Genomic DNA, 27,570 nt, shown 5'->3' with positions numbered 1-27,570 from the left:
GAACTTCACATATCAAACTCTTATGATGAGTTTAACTACTTCTGTACCCTATGTGATTTGAATCACATGGGGACATTTTTACATTTATCAGAACTACATCCAAACTGTTATGTGTAAGTTCTCCCTGGAGGACAAACTGTGCGATGATGACTATAGTTATACTGTATCTGTGATAAGCAAACATCATCTGATAATAGCCACCATCCAACTTATAACTCACTCTAAACAGAATTTAAATGTGAGCTTTGTTGGTTATTAAACAACTCAGAAAACAAGGGCTTTTCAAGCAAAGGAATGCTTTGAATGGGAACAACAAGAAGCAAAGAATCATGGGAGATTTTATATCTTTCAGGGACCATCATCTCAGTTCAAATTTCTGTCCATTTTGTAATATGAAGAATTCAGAAACAGTGTTTGGTTTTCCTTCCTCCCCACAGGCGGTTTTCCTCTATTTCATCATCAACGTGCTGTGGGTGGTAGCTACCTTCTTCCTGCAGGCCATTGGAAATGACGTCATCAGCATCAAGATCCCTAAATTCTATCCAAACGGAACTGAATCTGGAGAATATCTCAAGGTTGGGACAAACACACAGACACTCAATGTGCTGCAGAGACAGAGATAGTTAAAGGAGGACTATTAAATCTATATGACACACTACAAATGTCTATCAGTTACTGCTGTAACTCCTGCAAAATGTAATCACCACATCTACTGTTGTGTTGACAGGTGGAACCACTCAGTTTGATGTTCCTGTTGTCTTTTGCTGTTCTTCTCATCGTCCAGTTCCTGGCCATGTTATATCACAGGTACAAACACACACACACTTGTTTATGTGCCACATGCCCACTTCACATTCAGTTTTTTCACTTTTTTTTTTCCAGCTATGAAATGAGACTTGTATTCGACAGCTTCACTGCTACCACACATATACATGTATCTGACAACACAGACACGGATCAACACTCATCTGTGGGTGTGTGTGTGTGCAGATACATGTATATACAGTATGTTAGGATACAGGCGGGGGAATGAATGTTATGTATTTATGTGTGTCAGTATGTTTGCGGCATGGCTATCTGTACGCTTCTGTGTGGAATATGTATAGGTGTGAAACTTTCCTGCGGGACAATAAAGACTATATCTAACTCACAGAATGACCTTGAAAATCAAGCAGGGAAATGTAATAACTTTCAGATACTGCGGGTTTGATTCAGTAGCAGGTACCAAATATTTTCTCCCGCTGTAGACAGAAAAGTTTTGTTTAATAAATTCCTGTCTTATATATGGAAACGGAGAGTTATAATAATATGTCCGGAGCATTGTTCTTGGAACTATTGTGCATCTATTTCTTTCTCATTTTCATATATCCACATTTTCTACTCGTATTTCATCTTCGTGCCTCCCTGTTTGCAGGATCTACACTCTGATCCATGTGGTGTCCTATCGCAGTACAGAGAAAGACTACAAACAGAGAGACGATGTAAGTAACGGCACACACACACACATATGTATATACACACATTAAACTGCAGGGAATTTGTTTTTTTACTGTAATTGAAATCCTTGTCAGGTACAAAACTCGCAGAGGCTTGATTATGTGCAGACACAATGCCACTTGGGCCCTTCAACATAAAATTGTTGGACTTGTCATCATAAAAACAGAAAAAGCAAAATCTACATTTCACTATCAAATACTAACAGCTACTTGAGACACACAAACACTAGGACAACTTTCACCAAACAGGCTATCATGTCAACATTTGGAATACATCCAAAATCAGGCCAACACAACTGGCACACAAATACTCCATGGTCTCTGACAGGATTCACATATGCTATATTCACAACAGAATATACATTTAAATATTAATTGATACAGACAATGTTCACAATATATAATCTCCCGTGAGATTTGCAAATCCCAAATGCAGTCCTCTAGTGATGTGTCAATAAAAAAATGTAAAGAAGCCAAGTGACATAGACCCTCTTAAAAAAGAGTGACTGTATCTACACTTAAGATTTGAAGTGCTCGAACCACATATTCTATTTCCTTAAGCTGCAGGATGCAATTTGGACAACAGTATTATTTTTCTATTACAATAAAGCACATATCATACAGATATATGACTGACACACTCCATTTTTCCATCTTCTCAGAATGAACGTATGGAGGCTGAATTGAATAATGATAATGACTATAATGACTTTTACAGAATTTAACTTTAATCGATTAAAAACTTAGTGGCATCTAGCAGTGAAGTTGCAGACTGAATACCCCTACCTCTCCCCTTCCAAGCATGTAGCAGAACCTATGGTGGCCATTAAACTCGTGAAAAATGCGAAAGGCCCTCTCTAGAGCTAGTGTTTGGTTTGTCCATTCTGGGCTACTGTAGAAACATGGCGGTGTAACATGGTGGCCTCCGTGGAAGAGGACTCGCTCCCAATGTAGATATAAAATTCTAAGGTAACTAAAACACGAAAATTCTTAGTTTCATGTGATTATATACTAATTAAAACATATTTATGAATACTATATTTAATTTCTGCTAGCCTAATATGTCTGCCAATAGACCCCCCTAAATCTGACACACTGGTCCTTTAAGTTAAAGACGTGTAAGCCACCTAAAACATTAAATGAGCAGCAAGATCCCACTCAGCTTCCCACCATCACAAAACAGAAAGCTCCAATTTCAGGCATATACATGTAATCCTTGGCGAATTTATTGTTTAAGCTGATTTCTCTTTACTCACAACTTTAAAGAAAAGACAGGATGAAAACTGTCTACCAGTTCTAAACCACAAATCACGCACAGCTAAAAAGGTGACTTGACAACAAAAAAAATGGCAAAAATGAATGCGAATAAGCAAAATTTGGGAATTTCTAATTTCTTCCAAGCCCCACCAGACTCTCTGCATTTATTGTTTTTGCATTGAATGGACAAACTCGACTATCCCTGACTATAATTTCACACAAACACTCAAACATGGCTCATTATAGTTTACCTATTACAAGAAATATAACCACAACAACAACAACGGCTGAGTATACAGTAAAGTTTATGTTAGACAGACACGGCTGGCCACTTGCCACCATGAAAGCCAAAGAGTAGGCAAACAGAGGAGGGGTGTGTTTGACTCACTCACCTGTATTAGAAGTGAGCTAATGTCCTGCCTGTGCTGTGCTCACTTCGTCTTCTTCTTCTACCCAGGAACAAGTCCAGTTTTTTGGGGGGGTCGCTCGGCCTCCCATAAGTTTCTCCCCTCAGTCATTTTCAACGGCTAACGTTAGCTAGGAAGTCCCGCAAAACCACGGCATCATTAGCATGACCGGAATGACGTTTGTAGCTATGTAAGGTTTAATTTGTGTTGAAAAAAGCCGCAGTGGTTTCTCTTTACGGTTCTTTCAAACCAGACTCTTCACTATGCACACACTTAGCGTGAAGTTTAACTCATCAAGAGACGCCAACTTTAACTTTGAACTTACCGTTTAACGTTACCTGCGCAATTAAAACCCTCAAGTTGATTGACGTTTACTTAATACATGTTGCACTCTAGAGGGCGCTGTTTCACTAAGATAGATAGATAGATAGATAGATAGATAGATAGAAAAAAACAAAATATTAGGAACACTTTGCGTATAATGCGCTCCAGTACACCACCTCCGCCCACTAGGACTTCAATAATAAATATAAAGTAGAATTATCACCTTTTTGACAATGTCAACAAAAACTGAATATGTATAAACTTTGTAAAAGTTGAATTTATGGCAGAGCTGTATTGGATTGCAATAAATTGCACAGGTGTTCCTAATAAAGTGCTTGGTGGGTGTATTTTTTAATAACCTGGGTATAGTTAAGACATTAAGATAACATTTGTCGCTGTAGCCAAGCTGTAGTTGTATATTTAACATAGCTCAAATCTTCTGTCACTAAGCAGCTTTTCAAAAGGGTCTGACTCTGTGTTTTATTTTGTATTTCAGTAATCTAAATGTGTGTTGCTTAGAACAAAAACTATATGCAACGAAGATGGCCAGAGAACAATTAACTCATAAAGCTACACACATCCTCATTCTATTGACAATGTAGTCAGGGACAGTGTGTTTATTTTCTTGTCAATGCAGCCCATGAGATCATTTTCTGTGTGTGTGTGCCCCTATCTGTTGTCTAGGATGACGATGATGATGAGGGCTTAACTCTGGGGAACCCCGCCGCCAGGGGACTTTCCATTACCAGTGAAGACCTGTAATCTGTAACAACCAGTTACAACCAATGAAACCCAACAGCAAGCACGCATTGACATCACCAGCGGCAACCATCCAGTAGATTGTTTACCACCTCAGGGCTATTTCATTCACCAAGGATTTGCAAATGACCATCAAATAATTCTTTTTCTAAATCACACTAAATGTATTTTAATGATGGCAGCCTGTCAGACAGTCTTTGACAATGTCTTAATCTTGAGTTCAAAGGAAACCATAAAATCTTTAGTTATTCTGCAGCAGATGTTTTGCCACATTAGCGAGGACTGAGTGTTATATAGCTGGGGAGGCCAAATGGCACAAGGGAAATCAGTTGTAAGAGATCTAAGAAACTTTGTCTGACAAATCAAAAATGATGAATTATTAAGATGTGAGCTGAGTTTTTTTCTGAACGTGATCTCAGGTAGGAGTGATTTAATGAAAAAACACATCAATTATTTATTTGCATGTACTTCCCCTTAAGACTGTTTCACTTTGTTTTACTAATGTTGTTTTTATTCTAATCTCATTTATATGGATAGAGGATGTTGTAGGATGTGCAGATTGTTAAACCCTCAGAGATGTAAATGCAGCTGCCTTGACTTGAACATGACAGTCAAACACTCGGCCTATGACTGACAGAGGCAGTAGCAGATTCAGGTTCAGCCAGGAAAACTGTTGCTGGTTTCAAGTACAAAACCTTTTCACTCCATTCTGGCAAGAGGACAATCTGTGATTTTATGCTACATCCCACTGTCGATTATTTAGAGGAGCTTAAAACAAAATACATTAAAAGCTCAATAATTTCAATCAGTGATGACTCAGAGAAGATACAATTCACATAACTGTCAGAAAGTTTATAGAAAAATCAGTGTAATCTAGTGATTGTTCTTTTCGAGTACATGTCTGTGTCACAATCAGTTTTTCTTATAAATTACATTAATGTGCTGGATCCAGAACATTTTCATTTGTTTAAGAAAATGTATATTTCAACTCCTTGTTGATACTTACTGCTCTCAGGGATCTACAAAGCCCATCCTTCCGATGGATTTAAATGCTATATTTGCATATTAAATACAAGTCATATTTTGAACATTGTATTGTTAAACTTTATATATTTGGCACTTTTCTGATAATCTTATGATGAAGTTCATAGCGTTGCTGTTAAAGGTTTTGGTCAAGATTTTATCCGTATAATTATGTTTAATATTGCACTTTACAAATGGGGAGAATTTGTCTTGTATTTTCCTTTTTCTTTTAACTGTCAAGAAAACTAATGAATTTATTAAAATAAATTTATAATAAATGGACAATCTGTGTGCCTTGTTAAAAAAAAAAAACCTACATATTATGTCATAAAGGCATGTATGTATAAAAACTGCAGCGACAGTATGCACCACACATCCATTCTTTTTTTTTATGTAACTATCTGATTTTTCTGGTCTTGACTTAACCATTGTATACTACTAACAGGTCAATTAATGGGATGGAGGCAACCAGCATCATATTTACCATTGATATTAAGTTTTTGTTCAGTGATTTAGTGATCCTATAGTTTTTTGTAGGGTGGCATGATGTGTTTGGTGCAGTAGTCGCTCTTCATTCAGTACACAGATGGTGCACTCTCTTTGTGCTCCTAACATTACAACCTAAAACTTTATGGATTGAGTATGTGTTCAGTGATCTATTCATTCATTTATGACTGCCTCTTCTTAAAGGTCAGCTAAAGCTAAAAAAAAATAAATATCAAGTTGAGGCAGTAAGATTAAAATCCATAACGTTTTGTACAGGTAAATGTGCTTAACACCCCTTTCAAAAATAAACACACCTTGGCTGAGTTGACCTTTTTTTAATGGACAAGTCAATTCATTCAAATGAATGAGAGCAATAGACACAGTAATTAAATAGAGGCAATTGCAAAGCAATCATCCAATATATTTTTGGGGACAAAGGTTTTAGCTGAGGTAAGGCAGCAAACTGACACTAAGCACAAGTGTAAAGGTCGATGCCATTTCCATCACACTCCCACATGACAGTGTGTGCAGTACACCTACACACTGACTGGGCTGTCTAGTGTAGTCACGTAACTAACAGCATGTTCACTTGTTGTTTTGTCAGTTGTATTTTGAACAAAGGCTTTGGTCTGCTTGCTGCCACTGTTCCCCAAACACCCAGTATTAAAAAAAAAGAGCAACACATTACCTAAAACTCAGTGGATAACGTATTCCATTACATACAGCTTCACTTTTACCAGAGGTTAATTAGCCCATGTTTTTGATTCTATGCCCTTTAAGACATGGAAAATGAATAATGTAATAATTTGTATAGTGAAAATTCAGCTGTTAAGAACATGTCATTTCATGAGTTTCAGTTAATGCATCGCCTAGAAGAAGCACATATCAAGCATTACAAAATGGCTGCCAGTGGTATTGTACACAGAGAATCTGATCTTAAACTCTTAGGAAATGGCTACTTGGAAGTATAATTGATTCCTCAGAAATAATGTTTTGTTTATGTTATATTTGGAAAGCCAACAATGGTAATTTAATGCACCGTATACAAGACAGCTTACAATTCATGGAGATTTCCACCAGCCATACATCGATATCCCTCTCACTGACAGCCAATAAAAACCCCTGTCAGCCCAGAGGAGTGACAGCCAGTCTTATCAGTCCACAGGTTGGCACTTCAGTAATCAAAAGCTTGACTGAAGCTGCGTTTGTGTCCCCCTCTGTTGTTGCCATAGCCACCACCACCGCTCCGGAACCCGTTACCACGGCCACCGTTTCCCCCGAAATTCCGGCCTCTTCCACCTCTGAACCCTCCTCCTCTGTCACCGCGGTAACCGCCACCGAAGCCTCTGTCGCCACGATTACTCATCTGCTTCTCCTCCAGCTCTGGGAGCTCTGTGGCTACGGTCAGTTGCCAACGGCGACCGTCTGTCCAACTCTCCTGTTGAATGATCAAGTGGTGTGAGAGGGATCGTTAGCAGGGCTGCCACAGTCTGCCAACTTCAACCAGTCAAAATATCAATATTTTATTTTGGATTATTCTTTTTCACACATTTTTAGCTTGGAGACACTTTAAATTATCCAAACAAAGTTCACCACACATCTTGAATAGATTGGAGTCTTTGCTGTTCTTCTTACCTGAATCTCCTTGATTTTGTCAACTGGGACATCAAAGCAAACTCCCTGTTGGAAACATAGTAAGGGTGAGATGGTGAGTGTTTCGGTCTAACTCTGCCTTTGAAAAGAGTATCTATGTGCCTGCTGTGCTATGAGAGAAAGAGCCACAACAGGCACGGTCACACCTAAACAAAGATTTCACCCATTTACTTCTTGCTAACAGATGTTTTGCTGTTCACTTGCTGTGAATAATTAGTTGTGTACTTTGACTAGTGTGGCTGTAGTAGCTGTACTCCAGGGATTAAAGCGAGAAAAGATTTGTGAGCCTGAAAAGTTGTCCAGGAGGAAATATGCACAATTTTTTGAATTAAGTATTAAATGAATTTAAAACTGCTCTATGCCTGAAATCAGGCACGGTGCCTGAGAACTTTAAGCCCTTTGTATTCACATACAACAGTGTTTTAAGGAAGAAATTACAAGGACTCCTTTCTTAATTTGCATTTTGATTTACAGTGGCTTTCCCATTTACTTCTCCATTTGCCAACTCTATCATCATTGTTTATGTGGCACTCTGGGGGTCTTTGTTTGGAAAGACAACTAATTCAGGTGGCATCTAACAACAACACTCATTGGTTATCATTTGGGCCCAATTATTTGTGCCTACATCCATGCTCTCACTTTAAAACTGTATACACACAATCAAATATTCTCTTTCTAGAGGAGAAATTACTCCAAATCCTCTTCTTAAAAAGGTGTACTCCACTAACTTACCATCACAATTCTATAACATTGCCACATGGCAAAAAAAGTATGCAGAACCAGAGATATTGTCTTTTTTGTTCCTTGCATTCTTCTTCCTTAGCAAAACCTGGCACTTACATTACCCACAACGCAACTCGGCCACTGACAGTTCAGTCAGAGATTTGGGATGTTACGCTAGTAGCAGCTAATGTAGCCTAAAGCTGCTAGCCTCAGGCAGGGATCAGGAGCGGTCTACAGAGGTCTGCTAATCTCACTTCTCACCAACTCCACACACATAATTTTTTTTTTTTTTTTTTTTTTTTTAAACAAAAGTGTAGTCTTCACCCCCAAACAAACACAAGTGCAGCTCTCTCTTGTGACTTATACAACTTCTTTAACATATGCAGTAGTAAGACCCCGCTCCTTAAACCTTGACAGTAGAATGTGACAAGCTGAACCTAAGAAGTTCCTAATGGCCAAATAATAAAATACAATGCAATCTAGACTTGAAAAATCAAGAAAAGTACATGTTTGTGTGTGTACATACTGTTTTGCCTTTGAGGAAGGTCATTCTATGAATGTGGCTCTCAATCTCTTCTCCCAGCTGTTCTTTGAGGGTTCTCCAGGCGTAACCAAGATTATGCATTTCTTGAGAACACACCAGCTGCAGAGTCGTGTAACCCTGGAGAAAAAAAACAACAGAAACAATATGTTAGGTGGAATTAGTGTTATACAGCACTTAAAAGCAAAACAAAGTCATGAAGGAAACTAAATGAGGACAATAACTACATTCTGAGTGCATAAAACATGTCATTTGGGTGTATGTGCATCCAAGGGCTGCTGCAGTTTGAATAATCTTGCTGTTCTTGTAATTATACATGATGTACGTATGTCACTTACAGCATCAGAGTTGAGCAGTGACCTCTGCTCTAGACTTGTGGCTCCAGAAATATGTGCAAGAGCAGCAGCTAGTGCATCAACTGCTCCTCTCTCTTCAATCAGCTTCTCTGCAGACTGTCTGAAGTATCCGATAGCTGTGACTGGAACAGAGTCCAGGAACCTGGATACAAGAAAGAAATAAAATCATGACAACTGTACACACACACACACACACACACATATATATTAATAAAAAAATAAAAAACACTCTCATGTTGATTTCTACATGCAGAATGTCACTGGAATGACCGACCTGACAGCGTCCTTGCTTGATGACTTGATGATATCATTGGCGGTGGGAACGCCGACTCGTCTGAATGTGATGCCCTGCATTAACAGCAAATAAATTGTTTTTCAATTGATAATCAATATTGAAACACCGGTGGTAGAGTCACAGAGACTGCAAAGAATGTCAAAGAACATTATCTCCTTCAACTCAGCTCTCTTTGATGAAACACTCTCACTCCTCTACTTCTCTGTTTTGTACTACTTTCAGTCTCTCCTTCTCTTATCTTCAGTCTTCTTGTCTATTTCCACGTCACGCTAAGCACAGATGACTGGAAGTTTTGTGTTTTAATTTTAGCATTGCTGCTCCAAAAACTAAACTTGACCCTCTTGTTTGCCTTTCTGAATTTTCCTCCTCAGACAAATTTTTAAAAGAGCACTTACAGCTTTGTTTTCTACGTAGCGCAGCTGCTCCTCTTCTTTCCTCTGGTAGAAACAGATGCAGACTCCAGTCCTGCCTGCACGGCCCGTACGACCTGAACGATGGATGTATGACTCCACATCCTGACAACAAGCACAGATGAAGAGAAAATAAAGGTGGTTCAGATATTGTAAAGCAGACAGGAATTTATGGTTTATAATTTATGACACAGAGTTAATAAAATGCCTACAATTAACAATCTATTGCGAGTTGATTCTTCCTTTTAAAGGATCAACCAGTCTACATAAGCATCATTAACCATTTTCTTCTTTTCATGAAGCTCTACACCTTTTTAAGAATGCTCAATCTAAAAAAAGGAGCAAATGATAATCACTTTTAAACGTACTGTTGTATGTGGTTTAGATCTGAATCCTAATTTCAGAATGTATTTAGAAATATGAAATATAACATCTAGCATGTCCAAAAAATTAAAAAAAGTCAGAACATAGTCTGGCAACAAATCTCACCTTGGGTGGAGAACACTGGACCACCAGGTCAACTTCAGGGATATCTAACCCACGGGCTGCAACGTTGGTGGCAACCAGAACCTCAAATGTACCATTCCTGAATCCCTTCAGTGTCATTTCTCTCTGTTTCTGAGGGATATCACCATGGAGGGACTGGCAACTCTGAAACGGTCAGATGATAAACAAGCGAACAAACCAATAAGAAATTAACACAAGAAAATGTGGATGTGACAATTCTTAAACTCAAAGTATTTTAAAGAACTAGCTTGTTTCATCATAGCTGTTTCTTTCCATTTTGACAGCATTATCCCAGAGAAACTAAATTTTGATTTTCTGCATCAAAAAATTGAAAATGCGAGCAGATCACATGATTCTTGTTATGAAATTATGTGACGTTTTGTGGATTTCAGTCGACTGTTTTACAAAGTAAACGTGCACATGTTGTACCTGTTTAATGGATGCATTCATGGAGAGTTCGTTGGCCTCTTTCTTGGTCTCACAGAAGACAATGGTTCTGCCGTGGCTGCCGCTGTAAACCTGGATCACGTCTCCTATCACCGCCGCACGCTGTGACCAGTGGCAAGCTATGGCCAGATGCTACAGAAGACAGGACGGAGACAGAGAGAGATAGATGAACAGAGAAAGAGAGAGGTGGAGGTAAAACAGGGGGGTTTAGAGGAGAGATGTTTTCATTAATCCTGCCGGCAGACTTCAACGTCTACTTCATTATAGTTCCACTGGTGCTGATGATGATAAATACAGCAATTTTTTACAGCAAATGAACTTACTGGGCTTTCCTGATGGAGATATATGTGACCTTATTTTAAAGTCTCCATCACTTTAACCATCCCTGCTTACAGGCGACTTTGAGAGATCCAAGTGCCTAAGAACTAAGGTTGTCTTAACACTTGTCAAATTGCACCCATCACATGCCCAACACTGCTTCTCTCTCTCTCTCTCACTCTCACACACACACACACACACACACACACACACACACACACACTTACTTCCACAGTTGTCGCAGCTTTCTGTGTTTTCTTGCCAATCAGGTCAACATGTTTACACTCTGGTCTCATGTATTTCTTGGCCACCTCGTAGACCCAGGGGGGGCAGGTGGCCGAAAACAGCAGAGTCTGTGGGTTGGAGTCGCTGTCTGGAGAGGAAAACACAGACACACAGACACACATTGATGTAATTGTGGGGGGAAAAAAACCCATCAGATTCTCACATCCATCACTCTAATCAAGTTCAACTAGTATTTATCACGTCACATAAAACACACACTCCAAAAAATGGTTACACACTGCCCCATAAACACAAATATGAACACACACAGGACACAAGACAAAGATGTGTTCTTTACCTTTGTTATACGATGAAGCCAAAATTTCTTCAACCTGTTCTGCAAATCCCATGTCCAGCATTTGGTCGACTTCATCCAGAACGACGTGTTTCACTTTAGAGAGGTCCAGTTTATTGTTCTGGAGGTGGTCTTTGATGCGACCGGGGGTTCCAACCAAAACATCGATACCATTGCGGATAGCGTCGACTAGACAAGTGTAGAGGAGTTATTATTGATTTATTACGTATGTTGTAAAAATATAGTCAAAATACACAATACAGACAAAAGGCATATTAAAGACAATATGAGCTTGCATTTACAAGATCCTATTATGCATTCTTATCTAGTTCTTTACACCGACTTTATACAGAATTAAAGCCAAGTTTGTGTGCATGCGTGTTTGCGTAAGACGTACTCTGTGGGTTGTATGAGCTGCCTCCATAGAAACAGGCGATAGAGACTCTCTTGGAGATGTCTTTGAAATCCTTAGAGACCTGAATAGCCAACTCTCTGGTGGGAGCTAAAACCAAGACCTACAGACAGACAGATAAGAGACTTAGACATACACCAACATACTCAGAAAGTAACGGGGTCTGTAACTGATATACAGCCAGGAAAAGGTAACTAATGCATGTTCACCTTAGGAGGCCGGCCTCTTTTATTTTCCACCGACTCCTTCTGGAGCTTCTCCACCAACGGGATGGCGAAGGAGAAAGTCTTTCCTGTTCCTGTTCGGGCTTGGGCAAGAACGTCTTCTCCATCATACACATGATTAAATGTCTTCACCTGAATGTCAAACAGGTAAGAGACTCCCCGAGCTGAGAGAGAAGAGGCAGAGAATGAGGAGGGGAAAAAAGTGGGACAACAGGACGAGGAGAAAGACAGACGATCACGATTTGTTATTTAGCGCACCCCAAAGCAGCTGAGCAACTGCAAAGCCCACTGATAACACTCTGAAGTACATTTCCAGTAAAAAAAAAAAAAAAAAACATGAATTAATGCACTTATTTCAGTCCATAATGGTTATCACCAATTGTCAGATTTTCATGATATAAAAGAATAGACAACGTACTGTCCGATAACTTCTCGATAGCAAGTTGTTCAGACAAAATAAATATGTTATAAAGTAAAGTTCAGCATGTACACAGTATAACATGTTTATGTTACAGCACACGGTCTCCAGCTTTGTTCCTTCAAACAGTATAATGAAAATTAAGGCAGAAAAAATGAAAAACGATGTTTACCTTTTAGTTTCTCAATAGTGACTTGGGAGATTCTGAAGTTGGAAAAGGCTCCTTCTCTCTGCTCAGGCGTCTCCTCCTAAACAAATAAACAGAGTCTGACTGTAATCTTACTCTACAGCTTACTTCGAAGAGTGTCTATTAAAAGAAAACAACATGTAAACATCAAAATAAAGTATGAAAAGTCAAGATCAATGCAATAGGAACACAATCAGCAAGTTAAATTAAATACCACAGATAATAGAATACCACAATATCATGTACCATAATATAACAGCTAGAAAGAAGGATTATCCAACAGCACTCACGCCTCAACAACTAGTGGGAGACAACTCCCACAAAAGTCATCGTCATCTATAAAAACCCCTCTGCAAGGCTTACCGGTTCTTTTTCACCGTCACTGGCCGAGTCGTCACTCGACTGGGACGGTGTCTGGATGGGGGTCTGAACAGGGGTGTTTGGGTTGGAATGTCCGTTGGTTTCCGCCTCAGCAACTGCTTTCTTTTGCTTCTTCTTCTTTTTCTAAACCCCAAGAGAAAAGATAAGTAACAACAGTGTTATACATGATGAAGATTATCTAGTGTCCCCCAAAACAACTGGTTGGATAATAAATATATTCTGTTGTCCATTTAGTTCAAAGACTATGACTTTGTAAGGAAATCTACCCAACTTGTAGCTACATATTACTAGCGATTACTGCAATTCTCCCTCACAATACTGACCTCTGTGTCTGCTTCAGTGTTCTTCTTAATCTTCTTCTTTGGTGTTTCAACACCATTACTGTTGCCGTTCATGTCTGTAGTTTCATCCATGTCGCCATTCTCTTGGTCCACTACCAGCTTGTCTTTTTTCTTTTTCTTCTTTGGTGCTGGAGGTTCACAGTCTGGCTCCTCCGTCTCTTCCTGATCCTCCAGCTGCTTTTTCTTCTTCAGTTTCTTGCCCTCCTTGGTCTTGTTCTTCACGTTTTAAAAAAAAAAAAAAAAAAAAAAGCAAAGAGGTTTCAGATAAACTGAATTTGTTTTGTTTTGAAATTGTTTTTGTATTTGCTTTTGAATAATAATTTTAGGTTCTTACATATTATAATTACGACTGACTGATATGACTAAAACTCAATATGACAACTCATTGAAACACTGACAGAACTGGGTAGCCTGTAAATTTTGGTAACTAAATACATATGCTATTTTGTACAAACTATTTGACATAAAGCAGTTGTAAGTTAAACATTTCTGAATCTACAACTATTTAATTTTCAAGCAAAAAGCTATTATTTGATGTTTCTGGGTTCTCAAATGTGAGAATTTGGTGCTTTTCTCTGTCTGGTAAATTGAATGTGTGTCTGGGTTTTGGACTATTGCTCAGACAAAACAAGACATTTAAAGATATCACACTGTGCTCGAGCATATAGTGATGGGCATTTTTCTGCCGATTTATAGACCAAATGATTAGTTGGTTAATCAAGGAAATAATCAGCAAATGAATTGTTAATAAAATTTGTTAATTACAGCCCTATTTCTATTTTCAAGTTCTTAACACTTTTGATATTGAACTGTATTAGATTATATATTAATCTCACAGTGTTTGAAGATGAGAGCATATTGTATTTAATTTGCGAGAGAAACACAACCTTCTATTTATATTTAAGACTCATCTATCGAGAGAATCCTATTAACAACAATTTTTATAATTAATTAATCAAAACCATTTAGACTTCCTGGACAATTGCTAAAAAAAACTTATTTGAAAACTTATTTTGACTTTAAGAACCTATGACAGGCATTTTTCATGACTCAGCATTTTATAGAGTAGGTCTACGCAATTAATAAAAGTATATATCAAACATTAACGTTCATTCTTGACCTTTGAAATAATTTGACATTGAGTTGACCGTGAGGTGGGATTTTTCTGTCAAAAATACTAACACATTAATCAACAATAAAAAATAATCATTTGTAGCAGCCCTGATGGGGTTCCATTGTTTTAACTGTTATGAACAGATTGTTTAAGCATACAGAAAGTTTACAGAGCCTTGTGTGTACAACTTGAATCTACAATCACAAACACGCTAGGGGGACTAAAAGTTGTTTTAATTAATTAATTCAAAATAAATAAATAGTTTAGCTTTTAACAGCTTTTTTCGTTTGTACATTCAGATATTGAAGAAATGTATTGTTTGATGTGGACAGTCAGCTCTGAAAAGTTTGACTTTTTGCTTAAAAATTTGGATTTGTTAATATAAAATATAAACAAATTAACCATCAACATTATCATTAACAATTTATTAAACATTAACTTTAAGATTAGTGTATATATTGATATAGTTTCATCTTGCACTAGTAATATTTTTTCTTTTACCTGACTCTATTCTATCTTACTTTATCCATTTACTTATTTTATTGTTGATCTCTTGGATATTCCTGCACAGTAACTAAGCATCCCCTTCATTTCACTGCATGTTTTACTTTGTTCCTCTGTTAATGTTAGAAATACAACCCCTTAAATCAAACAGAAGGGCGAACAGAGATTTCTGTCATATCCAGTGAATCCAAACACATTATATTTACATTACACACACATTTTCCCATAGTAATAAAAAAGTGAGTGTAGTGTTTTGTCTACCAGCTGTACATCACGTCATCAAGCTGCGTCCACAGCGCAGACGTACACGTGTGTGTGTACAGTCGTTTTTAGGGCTTTCACGTTGGCAAACCACACATCCGCATTGTTTACAGATCAGCTCAGTAACACGTGGGCTCGCCATGTGACGTCCCTGCTATACCAGAGACTGTATATGCTTTAAATGCTGGACTAAATGGCTACGTTAACAACGTTTAACTAACACGACTTAAACATATTCACTTTCTGTCTTCATATGGTTGTTAATAACACTGCGCTGGTGACATTTCTCTAACTTTACCAGTGTCACGACACAGAGCGAGCTCACGTTAGCTTGCTAAGTGTCAGATTAGCTTGTCCAGCCACATGTCGAGACAACTTGGATTTAGGAGCGTTTCCATGGCGATAAAACAAAAGTCTGCTCACCTTCAGGGCTTTAGCCTCCGCGACCGTGTCCACAACTTCGTCCATGTCTTGATCCTCGGTGTCAAAGATGATTTTTGACGGCATTTCTCTCCCTTGTTGGAATCCCTCAGCGTGGACACACAGGCAAACCCCACGGGCACGCGGATAAAAAGGAGCGCGCCAGGGTGCGCGAGAAAGCGAGTTCACGAGCCAGACATAGAAATAGAAGTTATAGATTACAGAGCACAGCTGATTACCTGGAGATGCTACAGTGCAACATACATTACTGTGTAATTCTACTAAAGGCACGGTATTTTGTACGATAAAATTATTTCATTTAAATTGACAAAGACTTATTCTTCCGCTCTTGAATGTAACTGTTTTAAACTGTGTTTGTTTTTGTTTGTATATATTGTTTTAATTGTAGTCATTTTACTCAATTGTATCACTGAAAATGAAGGCATGTCGTCAATGATTCCTGGAGATTTAAATAAAGGTTGAATGAATGAATGCATGAACGAACTGACTGAATTAATAATACTTAATCTCTAATCCTCTCATGAGAATAATTATTGTAATAAATAAGGATTGTGCGTGACAAATTAAGAGTCTTTCATGTCCAGTTTTAGCTTATTTTTATTTTCTATTTGATTCTTTTAAATTCTATGTAAATGTGTCTTTCTGTAATGTTTTATGTAAATCACTCTTAATAACCTTGTTGTTGAAAGGGGTTAAAAAAATAAAATTGCATTTGCCCTACAGAAAAACTGCTGAAATTTCAACCAAATAAGCCTAAAAAAATATTCCATTCACTTTGTTGATTAACCAACAGCAGAAATGGTTGAATCATAGCAGATATCACACATCTGCAGTGAAATTTAAAACTGTAATGATAATAAATGTCCGACAGATGGCGCACTGCGACCTGCTCTGGAGGGCTTTCTCCTTCACATTTTAGAGTAAGTACCAGTCTACAGGTGGAATTCCAGTGATGATCTTTACACTTAATTAAACAGACTATGTGAATCGAAGTGAACTGGCAACTTGTTGTTTTACAAAATACATTTCAATCTGACTGTAAAAAGTAAAAAACAAACAAACAAACAAACAAACTTACTCACTTACCTCTAGTAGTAGGCCTATCTAGCCACACAGATATCAATTTGTTGTTGTTGTTTGTTGTTGTCGCTGCCAGTTTACTAAAAGGACACGCTTGATGGATAAATGTATGAACTTTTTGATTAAAAACTAAATAAACACATTGTAAAACAATAATATAGAACAGACATACAAACAGGCAGGTTGGCAGACAGCTAGACAAATATAATGCTTTTATCATAAGCAGAAAATTATGCTTGTGCAAATGTAGCAATAACACTACACTTGAAATTAATATCATGCACTCATAAAATTATAGGGGCACAACCTCAAGCGATTAATTAATTAATTAACAATTAATTAATTAGGAGGAAAAGGCCAAAACTCTAACTACAGCCAATAAAAATTAAATTTTTGAATAGCTCTTGCATCAACTCTGAGACAGAAGCATGGTAGATGGTTTTCCTATTGTTTCCATGGTGATGAGGAACTTCCTGGAGACAGCCAGATGAGGACCGTTGCAGTAGGTTCAGTGAAACAGTTTGGTTCACTGCTTCTCAGGAAGATGAATCCAGTATCAGACTAGCTGAGGCCATGTAGTGGACACACACGGCAGAGAGGTGTTTCAGTCACTGTGCATCCAGTGGTAGGCTGCAGAGTTGGATACATGAAGCTCTAGCTAATCAGAAAAGTCCTTGGAAAAGTCTTTAAAAAGTTTAACTCCTTAAATTTAATGCAACATGTATCAGGGCCAACCTATAACCATGGTCACACACTTGATCTGGTTTTTACTTTAGGTCTGAATCTTAATATCCTATGCATCGATGAAATTTTCGTGTCTGACTCCAAATGTATTGTTTATGTTGTCTTCAGTGCTAACACCCAATCCATCAAATGCACAACCTGTTCTCACAATCTCAGCAGCCACACTGCAGACAAATTTGCCTCTGTCTTTGGAGACCTTAAGTAAATAAGGATGTGACTTTCCCTGCCCAGACTAATGACTTAGCCTGCTCCTTTAATAACCTCTGTTTGTCAACTCTAGATGTTGTTGCTCCACTTAAAACCAAATCCATTCATACTGTTGACTCATCCCCTAGGAGTTTTATTCACATGACGGAACTACTTTCATCTTTTAATAAGAAAGTGAAACAGGCTTGAACTTATTTATATTTCTCTAATTTGATTGATTGCAATAAAAAAAATCCCAGAACTTTGTTAGCAGTATCGATAGATTGGTTAACCCTGCCCCTCCCTCTGTACCAGTCTTTTCAAATAATGATTGTGAAATGTTTTATCATTTTTGTGGACAAAGTCACTGATATAATGTTGCCTCCCATACCCTTGAAATAGACTTCCGGAACCTGTTTCCTTATTGAACCAGTTTAGCCCAATATAATTGGCAGAACTCATAGCCATTGTCTACCACATGTGACACTCCTCTAGCTCTCTTGAAATTGTTCCAACTTCTCTCTTTAAAGATGTTTAGTTCCTTAGGACCACATTTCCTCTCTATTGTAGTTCCCTTAGCTCCAGCTATGTGCCTGATCATTGTAAGCATGGGAATATTTAGTCACTCTTGAAAAAGCCAAGCCTTGACCCATTGCTTCCCAGTAACTACAGACCTATTTCCACACTTCCTTTTATTTCCAGGGTATTGGAAAAAGTAGTATGTAAACCAGTGGCGGTTGGTGACTCAAAACATTGGGAAGGACAGGAGGAAAACCAACATGGAATCTTACAACAAACTGCATCATAGTATATCAGTCTCTACCTGATGAAATCGGAGGGGTGGGGGGCAATTTTATACACCAATAAAACAATTTGCTTTCAAAAACAAAAACTTCTGAGTGGTGAAAAGGCTGCTTCTTTAAAGACATTTAGCATATACATATTGTTTCTAAACAAAGAAGTGCTCATTTTAGCTGTGGAGTGGTTCAGAATGTGTCATTTTACTGACAAAGCGAAATTCAAATTTATAGTATTGTTCTATTGTTACAACAGATTTATGTTCTCATCAGTAACAGACAACATATCACATGATTAACACATGTTTCCTATGTATTTTCTTAGTATACAGATATATATAAAGTACCACAAAGCTTATAATCTGATACAGGTACAGATCAGTGCTGAATACTAGAAAGATTGAACACTAAAAACATTCACAGATCTAAAATTGTACGTTCACACCAGAAAGTATTATTGCATGTATCAAATACATGACTTACACACTCTGATCTATGTGCATGACATACAAAATATAGTCTACAAAGTTGACATGTTAACACTTATTATTCTAGTTACTTTAAGCTTATTGTTCAATATAGATTCAGCTTAAAAACGAACTGATGAAATTCTCACAAGCCAGCAGCCAGACCTCCTGCACACTCATTCATTAATCACACAACATCAACAGGTGACTGAACAACCACTCAATTTAAAACGGGATCAATTCCAAATGAATGAGTGAGTCCAGACAGCTCACTGTAACTTCAACAAGCAAACTAACGTTACCCACAGCACATTATATGAACTCTGCTGCATTCTTGTTAAGGAGATAAATTCACACAACAGCCACAGAGAAATATTTAACCATCAGAGATGAAATTAGCGACCAAAGAGACAAAAAGAGAGAAGCTGTATCTGACTCATGCTATCTGACATCTTCTTCTTTCTATCATGGAGATGAAGTATTCATGTCATAACGTCCATTTGTAACTGTTGGTCATCTTGTTTGTTAGTTAACAGAACTTTGTGGCTGCTGCTTAACCAGTCTGATAGCATTAGCAACAATGACAAACAAGCTAAGTCTCCTGGTTGTTTCTCTGGTTGCTTCTCTCTCCAGCCTCCCCGGTGGCGTCCCGCCGCTGTTGCACCGCACAATGGTTGTGAGTTTTCGACGTCACTACACTTTTCAGCGCCAGTTTGAATGGTGGATGGACGGCTGACATCGACCAGTGCCACGCTGTGTGGAAATTGCTAACCGGTAAATTATGTTTAGTTGAATGAAAAATTGAACAGTGAACGAACAGGTAGTTATATTTTGCCTTGGCTCTGTCTAAGGTTTCTCTGTTTACGTTACCACTATAAAGTTAGTCCTAGGTCTTGAGTTTATTGTCTCGAACAGGTTAATGTCACCGCCACTTTCGGAAGAATTAAATATAACCTTATGCTAACGTAACCTTAAACAAACAGTTAGAAGGTTTATTTACACGTTAGCTGGATGTGTTGTTGTTTTAACGGTGTCTGGAAACTGACAACTTAACGTGAAGTCGAAAGCATTACTGTGTGACGTAACGTTAACGTCCATTTAAATATGGCGAAGCGTACCAGTAGCTTGTTAACGTTAGATATAGGCTACTCTGATACTATTTTACACACAATGCAAGAATTACACGTTAATAAACGGTGAATGAACCTGCCTCATTTAAATCTTGTAAATTCGTCGTGTTTACATTTAACGTTATGTAGTCGCTGTTTTAGTGTTTTAAAGTTAAAACCAGAATCAGAATGTACAGGTTTACTTTACTGTTTTTTGTAAAACCACAGTATTGTTTATTTGCATACCACACATGTCTCTGAGGGTTTTTCATACTATGCCATGTTGTGCACAGCTTACTACATATCATGCATGCTTCAAGGTGTCACACGTTTATGTTAACATTTTAATGAATGTGGAATCTGTAAGGGGAAACCCAGACAAATAGAGAGAGAAAATGCAGATAGGCCGAAATAGAAACTTCCTAATCCCTGCTCCCCATTGAGCCCCTATATATCAACACCTCTTATAAAAACGCCTGTCTGTAATGTATAAAAGGACTAAATTCTTTTCTTCATTACAGGTAAAATGCGCAAACTACTTTTCTTCCCGGGGAAAATTAGTGTCACATTTCGCAAAGGACCACTTGGATACCTGCGCCAGGATCCTACTGATGCAGCCAAACTGTTAAAAGACAACTCGTCTCTACAAGACAAGTCTGCACCTGTGAAAGAAGAGCTGGTGAAAACAAATGCTCTCACAGTGGTCTGTCAGAGAGGAGGGGATGCCTCAGACAAAACAGAGGTGTTTGGAGAGTACATCCTGCAGTTTGGGAAGTACAAGGGGAAGTCTTTCCGCTGGCTCCTTGAGAATGACATCGGGTATACCATCTACCTACTCAAGAGTCATGAAAAGGAAGAAGCTGCAGGAGTCTTCATGGCAGAGGGACACAGCAAGGACAGCCTACTGTCATTTGTGAGCTATGCCCTCAGCTTTAAAGAAATCCATTCTCTCCTCAGCTATGACTCCAAAAAGCCGGTTTTGACAGCAGCAGCAGCATCAGAGGATGACCAGCTGGTTGGTTTTGGCTCTCGCGCCAGCAACACCTGGCGAGAGATTTGGGACAGCAGGGATGATGGCTATGCAGCCTTTATACTGAAGAAAGGCTGTGCTCCAGGGACTAAGATGCACAAGTTGCAGCGATACCTGCAAAAGTAGCAGCATCCAGCCTATGACCCTCCTCTGACGACACCAACCTCACATGCTCCTGCTGAAGCCATGGGTGGGTGTGGGAAAAGTTAAATCATTTCAGTGGTGATTTTATTCATACTAGCTTATGTACAGTGAAGACATATTTTAGAACATTATAATTCTTGTCTGTTTGCATCACAGTGATGGATGAAGATGAAGAGCTGGAGACAGCGATGCTGAGTATCTCACCTTCCAAACAACCTCAGAGCTGTGAGTAAACATTGGTTTTCCTTATTGTCATTCCAAAAAAAAATTACAGTTCAGCTTGCATGCTATTAAATGCATTTTATATTCAGTCTCTACTTTATTATTATTCTTTTATGTCTTACAGCTGTTGCTGCTGCACCCACATCATCAACTGCCAGACGGCGACAGACTTCAGGACCAGAAAGAGGTTCTTAACCAAAAACGTCCTGCATCAACGGACAACTCTGGGATCATGAATTTTATTTTTTGTTTCAGGGATTGCTGTGCAGCATTTAAGGTGGCAGAATCTTGTGCAGGAGAGCATCGAAACTGGGACGCTTGGAGAACAACTGATGCCATTGTTGCTGAGGCCACTTCTGGTAACCTGCTGAACACGTGTGCATCAAGATGCCATTACAATACGAACATAACCATTAAGCTGGACTTGTTCCATTGTATGAGGCAGTTCCTCCGTGAGTGTGTTTCAGAGCATCATCTCCTGTACAGCTCTTTTGCCCAGTTCCTGTCTGCAGCCTTTTCTGTGGGGGATCAGGAAGACCTGCAGAGGCTCAAAGACGCCTATACCTTTTGTGGAATTCAATCTGCCAACCCGACAAAGAAACACATTCGCGGGCACTGCAGGACTAAGATTCCACAACCCGAGGAGCTTGTCCAGAGAGTTGAGCGAGTATTCCAACTCTTCTACCTGGCCAAAGATCCGAATGATGTCCCTCTCTTTAAGCTGTCCATGCTGAAGGCATGGCGGATTCAGCGTGTGCACATCCTGCGAGGTTGCCTTAGTGATCCCCAGGTGGAAGGTGGGATCTTGTACAGGCATGGAGGAACAGTGCAGCTGAACCATGTGCAGGGTGAAGGAGCTAAATTTCCTGTTTGGATCCCCATTAGAGGCACATCTCAGCAAGAGGGTTACCACTTCCATCAGGCTCCATGGGTGACTGGAACACACATTTCCTCAGAGCTGTTTCAAGCTCAAGGGATGACGGTTGTGGCACGGTGGAATTACCAGCGGCTGGTGGACTTGAAGCAGCCAGATGTTCGTCTTCCAGCTGTCTTTGATCCAGCTTTGATTGCAGATCTCAATGCAGTCTCTGAACGGGTGTTTGGGGAAGAGAAGTATCCTGTTTTTCATCTCTCTAGCAGAGACACTGGTGAAAAGTTTGGGCTAGAGTATGTTGAGCCTGATTGCCACCCAGTTCCTCTAGACTGGGATAAGCACAGGAGCAAGACAGACTCTACAGATGCCCTAAGTCCACCTCCTCAAATCAGCCCGCCCCCTGTGCCATCTGAGCTTCCTCAGTCATCATCCACGGCTCCAACCAAGCTGTTTCAGTTCCCTGTGTGCCCTCCTGCTGATGTTGCTGTGAAACCAGATGTGGATCCAAGTTCAGCTCCTGATCCTCAGACAGAACCAGGTAAACATTTGACTGACAAAATGGTGAAAAAAACCTAAGCATCACTGCCATCATTGCCTGGATTTCAATCATAGTTATTTTTATAAATAGCCTAATCTCAGTGTGTTGTAAATTTCTTTTCGTAGAGATGTGACAATGTGGGGACCTCATAAATTGTATTATTTGATAGACTTTTACATAAACATACCAGACAGCGACAATAAATTCAGCTAAAATTATCTGACCAACATTAGCTTCACTGCTTGAAAGTGGGTTTTTCCCACATACAAGTGTGTAAATTGAGTTTTCTTACTTATGCAGGCCAGAATGACTTATTATACTCTGTCTTTTGTTGTTATAGAAACTACATACCCACCATCTCTGCCCCAGCTGTCCTCACCAACTGCTGCTCGCACTGGACCTGTGAAGACTGGTGGGAGAGTCTTTGTGTTAGACCACAGGCGCTGGTCAGCCCCCATGAAGAAGGCCATCGACGACCTGCTCAACAAACACCGTGGGCAGAAGGACATGCTCAAGCATGTGGACAAGGACTATGCTGCTCTCGTTCACAGCTCGTGTAATGACCCAAATAGCATGCTCCACCCAACAACCAAATTACACATTTCACAATATTTAAAGCACCTGGCCAAGTTGATGAACACCAGCTCCTCTTTAAACACTAGCCCAGAAAAACTCCAAGACAGGCAGCAACTCTGGCACTCTCTGACATTAGGGAGTGAAACCACAAGTGTGCCAGTTGTTACCATGCCTGTCGCAACAGTAAACCCACCTCCACCTGCTCAGACCCTGGCCACACCTCTAACCCAAGACTCCATCGAGAAGATCGTTAAAAACATCATGGAGAGGCAGCAACAGCCACAACAACAACCAGGAAAAAAGAAGCCACAGACAAAAACGTGTCTTTTCTGTGGCCAGCCAAAGTCCAGATATGAGAACGATGGTTCCATCCACTTCTTCTTCCAACAAGGTCCTGTCAGATACTTTTACTGCTCCAATAAGGTTTTTAAAACTTATGGTGCAGAAGGTTTGACAAACCCTGAAATGACTTTGCAGGGACAGAATTCTTTCAGCGGGAACTGGATGCCACAAAGAAGAATGTGGAGGTGAGAGGACAACAGAAAAGAAAAAGGGCAGAATCGCGGCACACAGGTCGAAAGTGTCGATTCTGTAAAATGGAACTGAAGCAGGGCCCAAACAGTCCTCATATTCATGCAGGCTTCCCTGGAGTGGTGGGGAAATACATTTAATGCCCAGCAAAAGCCTTTTCACTATACAAAGATCAGGGCCTGGAAAGAGTTCCAGGAGTCTCATTTTTATGAGATGGAAAGACAGAGATGGGAAGTTGAAAAGGGAAAATGAGACAGGGAGAGGGAGAGTGTTTTGTCATGTGTGTAAATATCTTTTGCTCATTTTATCCTTATTTAAAAGTACTCATTTTTCTATTTAGTATTTTATAAGACTGCTATTTTTATGTGTCAAATTGAGGAAGTGTTCTATTTTCAAACCGCGAGTTCTGCAATTTCAAATCTTTCTGTATATTGAATTAATCTGGTTACCTTTGCTGGACCCTCTGGTGGCTCACTCATTTCAATTATTTGTGTGCCTCAGAAGTTAGTTTTGCTCTGTCAAAGGACTAGCAGAACCTGCAACTATTTAATATTCTATTATACTAGTGCTGCAACAGTTATTCAATAAATCGATTAGGTGTAGACTATTAAATTAATCTATTAATAGTTTATATTAAACTAGTTTGATGATTGATTAATCATTTGGAGTCTTTCTTTTTTAAGAAAAAAAAGACCAAATTTTCTTAGTCCAGCTTCTCCAATGTTAATATTTTCTGGAGAACACCCTCAGTCCAACAGTCCTCAGCAGCTGGAACAGGAACACAGTCAGGAGGACTGTCTTGGAGAGAGAGGAGAACGAGGGTGAGAAAATAGAGCCAAAATCAAGAAAGCAGTGTGTCTAAATACATTAAAACAAGGCAATAAGTTCAACAAACCATTTCAAGTAGAGTTGCAATGATTAGCAGATTCATCAGTTAGTTGCCAACTATTCTGATAATTGATTAATCGTTTTGTCATTTTAAAAAAAACAACAACTAAATTCTCTGATTTCAGCTACTCAAATGTGAATATTTTCTGGTTTCTTTAGTCCTCTAGGAAAGTAAACTGAATATCTGTGTGGACGGTTAGTTTGGGACAAAACAAGACATTTGAAGACATCATCTTGGGCTTTGGGAAACATTGATCAACATCATGAAAATAATCAACACAGAAATCGATAATGAAAATAATTTTTAGTTGCAGCTATATAATATATTTTATTTTTTATTTCAATTGTGTGTGTGTGTCTGTTTATGACTCAACACCACTGGTTCTATGTGTTTGATCAATATTATGACTGTTATAGTTGTCAAGAGTGTCTAATAAACAATATTTAATTCATTAATGTCTACATGTCTCATTGATAAATGAATAATAAATAATAATTTAAACGTGAGTAAGAAAACTCTGTAATATTATTTAATAGCCACTTGTAAGTCAGGTATTTGATATAACCAGGCCATTAGGCCACACTAGGCCAAGTTTTGTTTTGCTTTACTATTTTTGTCTTTATGTGCTAGCTTTGACTTCAGGGCTCATTACCACCTAGCTTTCTGCCACTACAACCTAATGATAAACTGAAGAAAAAGTGCACAACAAAGTAGCATTCATGTTTATTGATTCTAAATAGTGATTTATCTTTTATAATGTATAACAGGCATTGCCATGACCGGGATTCGAACCCGCGTCCCAAATTTTCATGTGAAAACTGCTGCATGAGAAAGCAGTTCAGCACCTTGGACAGCGTGAAAAATGCTGCAATTTCATTGGCTGTCACTGTGTTCCACCTATACGCGACTGGCCTCCGCGGAGCTCCGTATACAAGGTCTCGGAAGAAGTGGTGTGGCTGGAGCAGAGGAACTGACAGCTGCAGGACTTTCTTTCCCCCTCGTGTCACAGAGAATTTGAGTATCCCCCTTCCCCTATCTTTTTATTGGCCCTCACCATTGGAACAGACATTTTAAGGATTTTTTTATTCCATTTTAAATATTCTGTGTTACCACAAGCTTCTTTTAAAATAGCTCATTTTTCGCCCTGTTTTAACAACTTGTGAATAAAATTCCTGAATTGTCACTGTGCGTGCGTTGTATTTTTTAACAGTGGAAATTCAAGCTGGTATTTTTAAAAGAACCTCACACTTGTGTGACATGTACACTTAATGACACAATGTTACCTTCATAATGTTCAAAACAACAGGAGCACCTGGCAATGTAAAGTAATCCCAAAATACTACAAACTATGGCCCAAAGAATGGAATAAAAAAGGAACATTTTATGTTTTACTGCATAGTTATTGTATTGGATTGCAATATATTGTCAGGTGTGACTCTTGATTTTATGTACAACTTGTACTGTATGTATCTAGTAAGATTGCCCTTTCTGGTTAGCCGGTATAGCTGCATTGACACCACACATTGTCACATAATTGACAAAGTTAAGCAAAAATGCACTGTTCTTGGTGGTTATGATGACAGACAACCAGCAATACCTCACAAGCAGTAGCAGACCTTTCAACAATGCTGGTTTCCAAACACATACTTCCTTTGTGTTGCAAAGGAAGATGACAATAAACTTTCAGTTCCTTGTTTAAGTTGCAGTTAAACATTAACTTACTGGGTCACAGAGGCAGAGATATGACTGCCATTAATCATTAATCATACCTATCTAGAAGGCTAATTACCCTCTCTGCAGCTGGCGTCATCAACAACGCCCAGGCCTGGCAAAAGTAGCAGTTATCAAACAGTAACTTGCCCCACACTTTTATCTCCATCTTTGTTATATCAGATTTTACAGGAGAGCCAAAACAAACTTTGATCAAAGTTGAATCAGCTACCTTTGCCACATACTGAACACAGTATTTGATATTTTGTGTTAGCAGATTGAGCATCACTATAAAAACAATATTGCAACAGCTTAAGTTGAAAAATACACCTTTTTGGCACAAACATTTTTGTTTACGGCCTTCCATTTAACTGAACAGGGTGCTCACTGTGATGTGTCAAGGTTTATATGAAACAGCCCCCACTGCACTCAGACACGGAGCTGAGCAGCTTGCTGTTCGCTTTATTCAAAGTTTGCTAATATTGAATGTGTTGCGTGTCCAAGTTGCGCCGAAAGAGCGTCTGAGCTCGCTCGCCCTCTTTTTAAAAATGAGTCAGGAAACCCACAACAAAGCCCAACTTTTAATGTTATCAAACAAAGAGAGATGTCGTCCCGTCCTCTCTCTCATGGTAGGGTTGTACAGCTCTGACTATGACATGCAGTCGTAGAGCCCAGAAGCCCCGCCTCACTGCAGCAGAGCAAAGCGGCTCACTCATCACTGATTTATTCTAAGTTTATTAATATTGAATGTGTCGAGTGATCGAATTGCACCAAATTCGAAACTGCACTCTCTTATATCCACAGCAAT

At 39.0% G+C, this 27,570-nt stretch overlaps 3 protein-coding genes across 4 annotated transcripts in view; 2 read left to right on the top strand and 1 right to left on the bottom strand.

The window, feature by feature from the left end:
- Positions 1–5,494, top strand: part of chs1 (chitin synthase 1) — a 28,498-nt gene extending 23,004 nt beyond the window's left edge. Inside the window, exons 32-35 of the mRNA XM_042410578.1 lie at positions 438–575; positions 728–807; positions 1,415–1,481; positions 4,169–5,494. Of these exons, the coding sequence (XP_042266512.1) occupies positions 438–575; positions 728–807; positions 1,415–1,481; positions 4,169–4,246 (363 nt within the window). The 3' untranslated portion in view covers positions 4,247–5,494. The remainder of the gene's footprint in view (positions 1–437; positions 576–727; positions 808–1,414; positions 1,482–4,168) is intronic.
- A 578-nt stretch (positions 5,495–6,072) lies between these two features.
- ddx21 (DEAD (Asp-Glu-Ala-Asp) box helicase 21) lies at positions 6,073–16,017 on the bottom strand. The gene is made up of 16 exons (XM_042417080.1): positions 15,848–16,017; positions 13,528–13,761; positions 13,187–13,327; positions 12,809–12,884; positions 12,204–12,382; positions 11,980–12,097; positions 11,586–11,771; positions 11,230–11,375; positions 10,667–10,816; positions 10,220–10,381; positions 9,716–9,835; positions 9,300–9,373; positions 9,008–9,167; positions 8,655–8,789; positions 7,388–7,432; positions 6,073–7,190 (listed from the first exon to the last, which is right to left on the bottom strand). The coding sequence occupies exons 1-16, from the start codon at positions 15,929–15,931 to the stop codon at positions 6,927–6,929; spliced, it is 2,274 nt and encodes a 757-aa protein (XP_042273014.1). The 5' UTR covers positions 15,932–16,017; the 3' UTR covers positions 6,073–6,926.
- Positions 16,018–19,758: 3,741 nt separating this feature from the next.
- Positions 19,759–25,172, top strand: LOC121896219. Of its 2 annotated transcripts, none has more exons than XM_042409969.1 (5): positions 19,759–19,913; positions 20,770–21,468; positions 21,579–21,647; positions 21,769–23,056; positions 23,397–25,172. In XM_042409969.1, exons 4-5 carry the CDS (start codon positions 21,877–21,879, stop codon positions 24,161–24,163), a joined length of 1,947 nt encoding a protein of 648 aa, XP_042265903.1. In that variant the 5' UTR covers positions 19,759–19,913; positions 20,770–21,468; positions 21,579–21,647; positions 21,769–21,876; the 3' UTR covers positions 24,164–25,172. The 2 variants fall into 2 exon arrangements, with proteins under 2 accessions (XP_042265903.1, XP_042265911.1); XM_042409977.1 differs by having other exon boundaries at positions 19,759–19,959.
- Positions 25,173–27,570: the final 2,398 nt, after the last annotated feature.

This window comes from Thunnus maccoyii, chromosome 1 (genome assembly GCF_910596095.1).
Source record: "Thunnus maccoyii chromosome 1, fThuMac1.1, whole genome shotgun sequence".
Taxonomy (NCBI): Eukaryota; Metazoa; Chordata; class Actinopteri; order Scombriformes; family Scombridae; genus Thunnus; species Thunnus maccoyii.
The sequence above is the reverse complement of the archived record's forward strand: the minus strand, read 5'-3'. Positions and strand labels throughout refer to the sequence as shown.